At 24.6% G+C, this 13,825-nt stretch overlaps 1 protein-coding gene across 1 annotated transcript in view; it reads left to right on the top strand.

Moving 5' to 3' along the window:
* LOC100211959 (protein Jade-1) overlaps nucleotides 1-13,825 on the top strand; it is a 45,949-nt gene that overhangs the window by 22,913 nt on the left and 9,211 nt on the right. The window contains exons 9-14 of the mRNA XM_065814567.1: nucleotides 1,782-1,837; nucleotides 2,245-2,334; nucleotides 6,331-6,393; nucleotides 6,472-6,593; nucleotides 6,669-6,771; nucleotides 6,911-6,976. Coding sequence (XP_065670639.1) covers nucleotides 1,782-1,837; nucleotides 2,245-2,334; nucleotides 6,331-6,393; nucleotides 6,472-6,593; nucleotides 6,669-6,771; nucleotides 6,911-6,976 — 500 coding nt within the window. The remainder of the gene's footprint in view (nucleotides 1-1,781; nucleotides 1,838-2,244; nucleotides 2,335-6,330; nucleotides 6,394-6,471; nucleotides 6,594-6,668; nucleotides 6,772-6,910; nucleotides 6,977-13,825) is intronic.

Genomic DNA, 13,825 nt, shown 5'->3' with positions numbered 1-13,825 from the left:
AGTGTAAACCTAATGTTTACATTTTCTTTAAATGAAAATTATAAATTTTGAAAATCACATTGAAACTCAACAAACTATAGTGCTATATGGAAAAAAAATCATTGCATAGAATTAAAAAAAAAGTTGTTTTCATTATCACAAAAACCACTTTTATCAGTATTCCAAATATTCCAAGTAGACCCTTCATTAAGGTTATTGTTTAGCAATATTTTCAAGAATTTAATTCTTGAAAAAGAAAAAACTTATTTTTAAGTTAAAGAAGCAGCTTTTTATTAAATTTGACCATTTAATAAATAAAACCATTTTCAGATTTGTTGTTTTTAAATGAACTTTATAAGATTTTTTAAAAAATGATTCCATAATAAAAAAATAATATCCTAATACAGTTGTTGTAGGTGTAGAATGCTTTTTTTTTTTTTGTATAGAGTTTAATCATGTCCCTAGAAAATTGTATTTTATAACTTTTTTTTTTAATAACTTTTTTAATTCAAAAAGAGTTGAGAATTCTTTTTAATATCTTTATATATATATATATATATATATATATATATATATATATATATATATATATATATATATATATATATATATATATATATATATATAATTGTTCTTTTTTAAAGTCATAAATTCATAAATTTGACCAACTAGTATAAAATTTACATATAGGTTTTCTCTAACGGGTGATGCGGAAGTTATCGGACAAATCCTAATTTCATTATTTGAGCATAATAATTAGTTTTTGTGGTTTTATGCGTAGGCATAAACGTTTTATAAAATATAAACTTTATTATTTGAAACATAATTATTTAAAATGATGTTAAATGCAGCTGAACGAGAATCTTCTCGAAAGCGACTAAAAATGTTTTTTGTAAATAAACCTAATATAAAAATGAAAAAAATCGTAAATCATTTTGAAAAGGAAGGATTTGCTCGAAGTACAATATATGATAACCTAAAAAGACTTGAAACTGTTCGATTGTTTTCTGATAGAAAGCACCCTGGTCGTCCGGCATCCTGGACTAGAGAAAAGAAAGCCGAATTAACGAGATTTGTCAACAATCGAAGAAGGGTCGGTCAGAGAAAAATAGGTATTAAATTCGGTGTAAATCAATCGACAATTGGTCGTCAGTTAAAAGAAATGAATATTAAAAAGGCATGCCCAGAAAGTGTTCGTTTTATAGGAAAAGAGAAATTTCCAAAAAAATTGTTAATGTGGATAGCCATATCTGACCAAGGTATGTCCGAGCCATTGTTTCGCACTTCCAAGGCTGTAGCGATCAATTCATCAATCTATATTAATGAATGTTTAGAAAAACGACTTCTTCCATTTATTCATAAGTATCATGGAGACTTTAACTATTTATTTTGGCCAGATTTAGCAAGTTCTCATTATTCTAAAGATTCTCTAAAATGGATGGACCAATATGTCTATTATGTTGATAAAGAATCCGATCCCCCAAATGTGCCTCAAGCACGACCAATTGAAAATTTTGGGGGACATTTGGCACAGAGGTTTTATGAGGGAGATTGGCAAGCTTCAGAGCAAGTTTTGGTTGATCACATTAAACTAAAACTACAAGAAATTGATTTAAACTTTTTACAGTCGCATATGAAAGGCGTCAGAGCAAAATTGAGATCAATTGCAGATGGTGGTGTTTTTTCATATAAAAAATAATATATTTTAATTTTGTTTTTATTTTGTCCGATAACTTCCGCATCACCCATTAATTGGTCAAAATTATGATTTTATGTTTTTATTCTGTTTTTTTTTTTATTAGTTTCTGAGATTGATGAATTAACTATGGAAAGAGCTATCACATATTTTGAACGAAAGGTATTAAATAAAAATTTTTTTAGAATTGTTGTTTGTAGTAATAATTAGTTGTATATTTCACAAATTTTCCAAAACAGTTTTAATTTCTATATTTAAATCTTTTATTTTATTTATTTTATAAATAAAAATGTTCAGTTTATAATTTGTACAAAAATAGGTATTGTTACTACTTTTATTATTATAAAATATTTATACAAGAAACATTTAAAATACAAATACACTTCAGTTAAAAACTGCTAGCACAATGTGAGTCTTGTGAAAAATATTAAAAAGTTAAAATTGGTAAATCATTTTGTATAAACACAAAAAAGTTACAACAAGTCTTATAAAAGCATTTCTTTAACATAGCTTTAAGACAAGTTCAATAGTTCATAATTAGTTTAAATTTGTTATAAATAATTTTTTAGTGCTTTGATAACATGGTTCATGCTGTGGCGACAAAAGAAGGGCTTAGTATTGAGTATGATGAGTCTACAACCTGCATGGTTTGTTTGTCTGTAAGAACTTTTTTTATTTCTATAAAAAATTTATTTAGATGTTTTATTTTGAGTAAAACCTAAAATTTATCATGATTATAACAGCTATAACATACATATGATTATTTTTAAAAGTAAAGATAAACCACATACTATAATAACAATTAGTGATTATATTTTAATTATTTGATATGATTTACCTATAGTAAGAAAAGAAGAATTTAGAGTTTTACTGAAACTTGAAGCAGAAATTTCAAAGGTTAATAAAGAAATTTCATAAGCGAAATTTTAATAAAATAAGCAATAATTTAGTTATTCAGGAGTGAGAAAAAGAATTTAAAAGATTCAATATAAAATTCAATTTAAAAGATTTAAAAGATTCAATAATTCTTTCAGTAACTTCCATATCAAATATATATATATGTGTGTGTGTGTGTGTGTGTGTGTGTGTGTGTGTGTGTGTGTGTGTGTGTGTGTGTATATATATATATTATATATATATATATATATATATATATATATATATATATAATATATATATATATATATTATATATATATATGTTTTACATACAAATAATTTGGTTGTTTTATATATATATGAGATCGGCAATTTTTTGCAAGCTCAAACACTTTTAGGTTGGCATTGCCGAATGCCGACCCTAATTCCGAGGGTTGTATATATAATATATATATATATTATATATTATATATGTATATATATAAATATATATATATATATATATATAATATATATGTTTTATATATATATATATATATATATATATGTATATATATATATATATATATATATCAGGCTGTGTTAAGAAGCATTATGCCATTTTAATTTTATGTACAAAATGACAATTTCACCTACTCGTTAAGCCATTTACCTTACGTCTAAGAATGTGTTTATTATTTTAAATAGTCTAGTAAAATAGTTTATATGCAAAACATTAAGCAGTAATTAATTGTAAAAAACATTTGTGAGATATTTTAAAAAATTAAAGCTAAATTTTTTTCTGTTTTTTTTTTAAAATTTTTAATTTTAATTTATTTTATTATATTTAAATTAAATTTATTATTAAATATTAAATGATATAAATTTGTTTTATTAAATTTAATTTAAATTTTTAAAAAAATTTTAAAACCTTCTGTTTTACAAATTTTGTTTACTACTAAAATTTCCAACTATATTACAGAAAATTCATTTTAATAAATTTAATTCAAGTTACTTTAAAATGTTTGTATTATATTCAACTATTTTGTTTATTTATTTATAGTTTCAAATCAATAATTTTTTCTTTAAATCCATTACGAAAGTGCTAATATACAAAAGTGCTTAATGCACTAATAACTGTATATAAATGCATTGACAAATAACCTCAAATCAAGCTTGTAGGCAAAATTATACGATTTATTAAAAATATTTTAGAGAGTTTTTCAGTAAGTTTTATATAAAGATATGAAAAGATGATTTCTTTTGATTTTGAAATTGCTTTTTAACAAAAGTTTTCTCATTATCATTAATTTTTTGAACTGATCATAGAGTGAACATCAATTAGAAATGATTAACTAGTTAATCATTATGAGTAGTATGTAAAGATTTGTCAAAAATGTTTAAAAAAATAATTTTTATAAAAAATTGTCCCCTCATTTAAAAAATAATAAAAACGAATGTTTTAAGAAAAAATAGTATAAGTTTAAATAAGATTAAGTTTTTTAAAATAAAGAAATTTTTTAATACATTTAAATTTTTTTTTTTTTTTTATAAGAATATTATTTAATTTGAAGATATTTTATAAATATTTTATAAAGATAAAGACTTACAATAATTTTTAATTTAATTTCAAATTAAATTTAATTACAATGAGGGATTTTAAAATACGCAACTAACGTAATTAATCTTTTAATGATGTAAATATGTTTATTGAGTAAATTTACATTTACTCGCATTATGCTTTTCCGTTACACAACAAAATCTCATAACAAGGCCTGATATATATATATATATATATATATATATATATATATATATATATATATATATATATATATATATATATATATATATATATATATATATATATATATATATATATTAGGGTGGTGGTAAAAACAACTTATTTTAAAAATGTCAGCTGACAACCCCTAAATGTGTTTTATATAATAAAATAATACTGGATTTAAAAAATTTTTGAATAAAAAATATTTTTACGGGTGCCACAAGGCCCTTATACATCAAACAGGTTCCTAATATTATAAAAAAAAAAGTTTTTCAAAAGTATATCATGTTGGGTCTCAAAAGAAGCAAAATTTTATAAAAATTCTAAAAATAACAATTATTTTATAAAAAAACTATTATTTAAGATTTTTTTGAAATTATAATTAAAAAAAATAAACTTTTTTCATTTTTAGTTTAAAAGGTCATTTTTTTTGCAATAAACTATAAAATAACAATTTTTTTTTAAAAATAATTGTTATTTTTGAAATTTTTATAAAATTTTGCTTCTTTTGAGACCCAACATGACATACTTTTAAAAAACTTTTTTTTTTATAATATTAGGAACCTGTTTGATGAATAAGGGCCTTGTGGCACCCGTAAAAATATTTTTTATTCAAAAATTTTTTAAATCCAGTATTATTTTATTATATAAAACACATTTAGGGGTTGTCAGCTGACATTTTTAAAATAAGTTGTTTTTAGCACCACCCTAATATATATATATATATATATATATATATATATATATATATATATATATATATATATATATATATATATATATATATATATATATATATATATATATATATATATATATGTACATATACATAAGCAATAGTTGTTTTTTTTTTTTTTTTAATTTATAAATCTTCATTTAAAATTGAAAAGCATTACACGTAATGAGTTGTACAATTTTATCCATCATTAAATACTAAAGAAAAGGTTGCCAAAAATGCAAGCAAACATTATTTATGTATTGAAAAGGCAGTGGAACTCCCAATTTTTTGTGGGAGGTAGAGGTCGCTGACACCATCTCAAAGAATACAGAGGTATTTTTAATAAAAGATTGTTGATAGGTTGTAGTCTTTGCAGTGTTCTGAGCAAATGAAGATGGGAGAGATTTCCAAAGGATTAAAGTGCATGGAAAAAATCTAAATGAATAAAAGTTTTTTCAGCATGTAGGGACAGATACAGTAAATGAATACAACTTTGCTGAATGATAAATCCAGCGAGAATGACTTTTGGTTGATGGAACTATAGGTCATCCTTTGAGCAGCAACCATAATTATTTGAAAAGAGAAAGAAATGCAGAAGAAATGCAGCCTTATGACAATGAAAGACTCAAGCTCGGCAGATCTAACTACACTTGCAAAAAGCAGGTCTAACTACACTTGCAATGTGTTTTTGGGTCTTGTCTAGAAGAGGAAGAGCATTATTAAAACAGTATTCCATACAGAGTCGAATAAGAGGTGGAAAATGAAATCAGGAGTAAAATAATGGTGATAATGAGAAGCAACCTTAGCAGATACTAACTTTGTAATCGATTGTATAAATGGTTTCATACTGTAGTGAATGATAATCCAAGAAAATGTAAAGAAGAGGACTTAGTGTGAGGGTTGCCATTCATTAATATAGGAATGTCAACTGTATTGCGACAGTTATTTGCAGTTAACTGAGTTTTGTTGGAGTTAAAATTCACAAAACTTACATTGGCTGGCTTGAATAGGGAGAACATGCATAGAATATACTTACATCAGGGTTAGGTTTAGAAATAGAGTTGTCAACCCTAATCAAAACTCTCAGTAAGTTTATGTACACTTCTTCTTTTATTCAATTTAATTGTTCTTCCTATTCAAGTCAGTTTTTGTACACTCCACTGCATTTTCTCCCAAGTTATTCAATTAAAGTTGTTGTTTTTTTTTACATATAAGTTAAAAAATATATATAATACTAAGGGAAATTAAGATTTTTCATTAAACCTTATATTTAAAAATTGTTAATTATTTTTAGCCTGATGCAGAAGATGATAATGAGATAATCTTTTGTGATGCTTGTAATATGTGTGTTCATCAGGTAATTGTTGGTATATATATATATATATATATATTTTTTGTTACTGTATGTGTTATTTATTTTGTTATTTTCTTTTAGCACTGTTATGGTGTATTAGAAATACCAGAAGGTAATTGGTTATGTAATCCATGTTCTCGTGGGGTGCTCTCTCCGCCATGTTATCTTTGTCCAAACAGTGGTGGTGCAATGAAACGACTCAAGTTTGTTTTAATTATTTTATTAAAAAATCTTTTTGAATATTTTTTTGTTTTTTTAAAGTATGAAAAATATTATAGAGATTCCTATGAATGGGTTCATGTTATGTGTGCCTGGTGGATTCCTGAGGTGAAAATTGAAGATTCAAAATATGTAGAGAGAATTACTATTGATAAAATACCTGTAAGTTTCAATCTTAAAAATTTTGTTTCTTTCAATATATTGTTCATTAACTGTTCATTCTCACTGAAACCCCTTACGAAATAGTAATAAAAAGTACTGAAGTTTATTTTTTATTAATGACTTTTCATTTTACATTTAGATAAAGAGATGGAATCTTAGTTGTGAAATTTGTCATGTTAAGAAAGGTGCCTGCATACAATGCACAGTAAACATTTTTTTGGTTGATTTATACTTATATTGGAAATCTTAGGCCCATTACATGTCTACTTAAAAAAAAAACATTATTTTTGATGTTGCTACTTTTCATGCTGGTTTATATATCAGCATGATGCTGGTTTTCATGCTGTTTTTTTATCAACACCATGTTGGTTTATATTTACAATTACAAATATATAGTATACATTAAAATAAAATATATCAATTTTTTCTTATAAAACAACTTTAGAATTCTTACGTTTAAATTAAAATTTTTTATCAATATAATGAAAAACTAGGTATTACCAAAAAAGTAATAATTAAATAAATAAATCCTAAATTTGCAAAAGGGTCCCTAAATTTCCAAATGGGCCCCCTAAATTTGCTGCCCCTCCCCCCTCCAATTAGGGTGTGTGGGGGTGTCTAGCCACAGCTCTGGTGTCTGGGACCCCCATAGTTTTTTGTAAGTTTTTATCCTGATCTATTTGAATTATTTAAAAAAAAAAAGTTGTTTTTAAATGTTTATTTTTAATAATGTGTACAATAACGAAGTTATGAAAATATATTTGATTATTTATTAATACTTTTTGTTTTGTTTTTAATTTTTATGTCTCTAATCATTTTTTTCTAAGAGTGAATTTAATTTAGCAAAAAAAAATTGCTGTCGAAATAATTTTAATACATCAGAATTTCTTATTTATGGATTTTCAGCTTTTGAAATTATTCTATAGATGCTAGGATTTAATAAAACTGTTGTTTTTAAAAAAAAAATAATCAAGAAACAACAAATAGTTGTTTTTTCTGACCTGTTTTTACTGTTTTTCAACACTTTTTGCTAAATGAATTTCTACTTCTAAAATGGCAAGAATTGCATTTATTCTAAAATGGCAAGAATTGCATTTATACATTTATCAGAAAATTGATTTTGAAAATTATCAGTGTTTTCACTTTTGGTATGCTTAGCCTATATGTACTTCATATACTAATTCACTGGCAATTATTTTCATAGTGTAGTAAATTTTGAATAATTCAAGCACAGTTGCAAATGAAAATACAGCTCTTTTATTATTAAAATACAGCTCTATTATTGTAAAAGTAAGAATAATAAATCTGTAGAAATTAACAAATAGATGCTGTTTTTAGCCATTTTTGGCAGTATGCAAATACACTTCATAATGCAAAAATACACATATTAAAGCAGGGTGACCACCGGTTATGGAAATCATGGAAAAAGTCATGGAATTTCTAAATTTTCATTGAAAGTCATGGAAAATTCATGGAACTTTTTAAAATGATCTTTATTTATTCTACAATTGATACTTTCAAGATGTTTGCAAAAAACAAAATTAATATATCTAGTCTAAGACCTTTTTTAAAAAGATTTATAAGTTATAGATTATCATTATATTGCAGTCAGCTCTTTTTAGGAGAATAAATTTATAGTTTAAATTTTATTCAAAATAAAATATCAGTTAAATAATCAAAATACTTTTATAAATTTTGTTTGAGTTTGAATCAATCAGTTATGGTCAAGTCATCCTGCTACTGGTAATATTTAATTCAGGACAACCTGTTTTAGTTAAGAAGTTAAATTTAGGGCACTTGAAAAAACTCTGATCTAAACCCCCCAATTGAATTTTGGGCAAGGATAAGTGGAACTTATAAATTATGGATGATGATCTTCCTAGTGGTATCATCACAATAAAAATATCTGTATATATTAAATGATCTGCCTAAAACCGGTTAATAAATGTGCAAATACGTACAAAATACATGTCTATTCTCAAATAACATGGTTAACATAAAAGAATTTGGATTTGCTCATTTTGGCCAGTGTATTGTTACCCTAAATGAAGAAATTGAACATTTTAGCGTTTAAGCAGAAAATTCTGATTCCATGGATTTGTTGGGTAAATTTGATTCAATGGATTTTTAGGGTAAATTTGACTCCATGGATTTGTTGGTTAAATTTGACTCCATGGATTTGTTGGGTAAATTTGACTCCATGGATTTGTTGGCAAAAAGTAAAAAAAAAAATCAAACTCTTATTGAATAGCTGGATAATTTGTAAAATTAGAGACAGATTAAAAAGTCATTCAAAGTTAATTTAAGTTATAGTAATTTTATATCTTGAAAGAAAGTTTTTATTTTTATTACAGTAAAGTAGTTTGACTTTCATATATATTTTGTATAAAATCTTTAACTGCATCACTTTAATCATTAAAACAAAAGATTGATATCAATAAATCTTGCACAAAAAAAGAAATAATTAATGGTTATTTTTACTTAAAAGATCTTGTGTCTTTATTTTTAAAGTTACAATTGTCAAATTTTAGTTATGATATAGTTAATATGTCAATAATATAGTTAATAGTTATTTTTTATTCAAAAATCTGAAATGGTTAACCATTTTATTTTCATTTGCATATAGCTGTTATATATTTGTTTATAAATTTTTAAAGATCTAATAAAAATATTATGTCTATTATTTATTTTTGTAAAGTTTTTAACATATTATTGGAAATAATATCTTTTCTTGCAAAGTACTGAGTAATTTTTTCTTAATCTACACAACAAAAATACTTATTTAGAGATAAAGCACTTAGTGCTCATCATGCGTTTTTGTCGTTGCTACATGGTTACTTTAAAGATTTTGTGCCTTTATTTTTAGAGCTATTAGTCAAATTTTTGTCAGTTATTATGCAAACATCTTTTTCAAACATGATTTCAGTACTTTCTAGTAATTAGTTTTTAGTATGCATGTTTTTGAGTGACTAAGTGACAATGGCTAAGGCATGGCAAACACTGGATGTTTTACTTTAATAATTTATCACAGAAATTTATAAAAAATCATGAAAAAATTATAAAAAATTCATGTATTTTTATTTTCAAAAATGAGTGGCTACCCTGTAGAGGTTTACCCAGTAGAATTTACACTGCTCACAATCTATCTTCCAAGGAAAACCCACCAAGTGAAAAGTGACTAAAGAGATTTTTTTTTGGTCTCTTAGATTTACCAAAAAAGTCTTAAAGCAATCATCACAGATCTTACAACAGATAGAATATCTGTAAGAGTAATTACTAGAAATAGTTATATAAAGCAATTTGTATCCATCTTGACATGTTGAGATGGACACAAGTATTCAGCAACAAAATGTGATATAATAAAGTTATTTTACAATGATTACTATGAAAAGAGAAACAGAATGATCGTTAGCATCCAGGAAAAACTCAAAATTAGAGTAAAATGCAGCATGAATGTTGATGAATACTCACTAAAAATATTATAACTTATTGCATTGTACTATACAGCATTTTTTATTAAATTATATTTACAAAATAAAAACAACTATTATTTGGTGTTGTTTGATATTTATTATACACATGTAATAAAAAAATAGATGCCATCATAAGAGGAAGAAACTTTTTCAGGTTGCATCCTTATAGTTGTGGTGCCAAAATAAAAAAACTCATCTGGTGTCTATTCTTGAAAACTCATCTGGTGTCTATTCTCATGTTATGCTCTATATGGTTGCTTCATTTGAATGACAATAAGCTAGTTTTAGCATTATTATGACCAAAGATATCAATGGATAGATGCAACGTGGAGGTGCTTTTAATTAAAAATACATCACTTTGTTGTTGGACAACCGCTTTTCAAGACTGTAGAGTCTATTAACTTAGCTGTTAAAAATTTAAGTTGTGTTAACAAGCACTGAAAAAGTATTATAGTTCATGTTCAATAAACTTTCTATTTTGAGCAGCGCCATTTGTAATAAGCTCATAGAAAATGTCATAATTTTTTTAGACAAGTGATTGAATGAGGATATTATGTAATTATCATGCAGCTTCAAGAATACTGCAGTTAAATTAGTATTTTTGGTAGGGTTAGTTACAACAGTGTCTTTTAAAAGATGGTTTTTGTTTGTTTCCCAAGTACTTTTTTTAATGATAAGATGTCAGCTATAAAAAAATTTTTGTAATAAAATAAAAATTAAGTTTAGTCAAGTTTAGCTAATTAATGAGAGGTAAAAAGTTCTTTTTCAAATACAAAAAACTAAAAACAGTTACATTAGTTTAAGGTAAATAATTATATTCATTTGTTAAAGTGATCATGATGACTACAGGGTAGAAGATACGAGGAGATTGGTACTAAAATAATCATTTTTTGATTTTTTTGAAATCCTGCAGTTACTTCAAAATAAATTTAATATTGAAAAATATTCTAATATAGTGTTCATCTAAATGTAAAATGCACTAATGATAACATTATAAATATTACCGAAAGAATAAAGAAATTTTTCAATGTGTTTCTAGTTATTACTATGGTTATTACAATGTATAAAAGTAACCGCTGGTAATTTTAATACTATCAAGTCATTACATTACAGTAATAATGTATAATATAACATTTATAACATTTTATTATAAGTTTTTTTCTTACAGAATTTATGCAATTAATTGTTTAAACATTCATTATTAGTAATGAATTGTATTACAGTTTTAGAGTTATTATTAATTATACAATTTATCAAATGAAAAATGTAATAGTTATACAATTTATTAATTTAGAAAAATGTAAAAATTAATTATAATAAAAATAATACAATATAAATTGAAAAGGAAGACGTGACACTAACGAAGTCACTAGTCTACTATTTTTATGCTATTTAGTAATCTGACTGTGGATTATAAGTTTTACAATTATAATTACAAAATAGTACATAAATAACTAAAATATATAAATAAGCTATTTCAAAATATAGTTTAGAAATTACACATTTGCAAGAGAACTAACATATATAGTTATACAAACTGTACATTTGATATGTAATCGCTGAAATAACCAATAGTACTAAAATAAGTCTAACTAAAAAAAAAAAAAAATCACTTTTCTTAGATCTATAAAAATTTTATAATTCCTGATGGAATCTAAATTTATTTTTTATACAGATGATAACAGAACTCAAAACAAGAACTACTGCTTTAAATGGACAATTCAGTTAGTGACTTTTTACCCTAATTTTTTTGGTAAATAGTTGTTTTAGTACCTATCTCCTGGTACTAAAATTTACCCATAAAATCGGATTTTGCATTCGATTCGTAGGGTAAATTAAATCCTAATACCACTGCAGGTTTGATTGGTTTCACAAACTTTTCTTGTCATTTTAAAAATTGAACTTTTTCATTATAGTAATGGATAAATTATTTACAAAAACTTCCAATTAGCTTTCTTATAATTTTAGACATAAGTTAATATACTATATGCTGACTATATGTATAATATAACAACAAAAATTATTTATCTATTTTTTTATTACATGTGTATAATAAATATCAAACAACACCAAATAATAGTTGTTTTTATTTTGTAAATATAATTTAATAAAAAATGCTGTATAGTACAATGCAATAAGTTATTATATTTTCAGTGAGTATATATTTGAAAATTTATGTAATAGTTTTAACTAATACTATAATGATTTTTGAGGGTTTTTTAAATGACTTTTTAAATGACTTTAAATTTTATTATGGATCATTACTAGAAACAAGAAAGCTTGCTTTCTAATTCACTGTGAAGTATATTATTAAAACTCACTGTGAAGTATATTATTAAGTTTCTCTTTTTTTAAATATTTTTGGTTGTGTTAATTGGATAAGAGGATTTTTAAACTTTTTTTTTCAATTATTCAGATGATATAGATTGTCATCATTTTTCTTTATCTAATATTAAAATATTTTTTAAAATTTTTTTTTTTTTTTTTTTTTTTTAGATTATTCGCCTCCCCAAGGCCCGAGGGGGGCCACTACAGTCGAGGAGGATACTCATTTTTTTTTTTTTTTTAAATATTTTTTTTTGATACCACCATTGTGCTAAGGCTAAACCGCTGATAGCATCACTGTGCTAAAGCCAAACCACTGATACCACCACTGTGCTAAAGCCAAACCACTGATACCACCACTGTGCTAAAGCAAAATAGTTGCTAATTAAGGTATAAAGCAAGTTGTAACAGTAACTTCTCAGGACAAATTTGCTACAAGCATTTACAACTAATATTAGTGACACTAATATTAGTTGTAAATGCTTGTGACAATAGTGTGCTTTCAAGTTTTTTTTTCTAGAAAGAAACTTTTTGATTATTTTATTTGTGTTGGAATGAATTTCTTTATTTGTGATGAAACAAATGATTGTAACATAAGTTTATACAATAGCAAACAAAATTGGAATTGACTAAAATAATTTTTTTATTAAAAAAAAATGTTGTAATAGTGTTTGCAATAATTTTTGGATGAATGAGGTGTGTTTTGTTACTAAAATAAACAAGTTTGATTTTGCATCTAAAGCCAGAAAGAGAAACTCCTGTGCTATTGCTTTTAGAAAATCATCAATTTCATCTGTTCAATTAATAACATTGTGTAAAGATAACGGTTTTGGTTTTCCTCCTCATTGCTTACATAAGTTGCAATTTCTAGGTAGATGTATATTTAGGCCATTAAAATAATGGATAGCTAATACACAAGACTCATGGATAAAGAATGGTTTAGGAAAAAGAGTGAATTTTTATGATTTGCTTTGAATTGAGAATATAGTCTTTCTGCATTCTCTTACACAGCAGAACATAACTTGCAGTTTTGGGGTGGCAGACTTTTAAATCAACCATGGAATTAATATTTCAAAGTATGTAAATAGAAATAACATTTTAAAATAAACTTTTTAATATTTACATATGCAGGAAATTATTTTCAAATTCTTACTATCCAAATGCATATGTAAGATTACCATATGTACAGGTTTGGTGTTTATGAAATAATTTGGTATGTAATTTTGGCTATGTATTTATAACATTATTTTTTTAAG

The sequence above is a fragment of the Hydra vulgaris genome, chromosome 12 (genome assembly GCF_038396675.1).
Source record: "Hydra vulgaris chromosome 12, alternate assembly HydraT2T_AEP".
Lineage (NCBI taxonomy): Eukaryota > Metazoa > Cnidaria > Hydrozoa > Anthoathecata > Hydridae > Hydra > Hydra vulgaris.
This window is presented reverse-complemented; position numbering and strand designations above follow the sequence as displayed.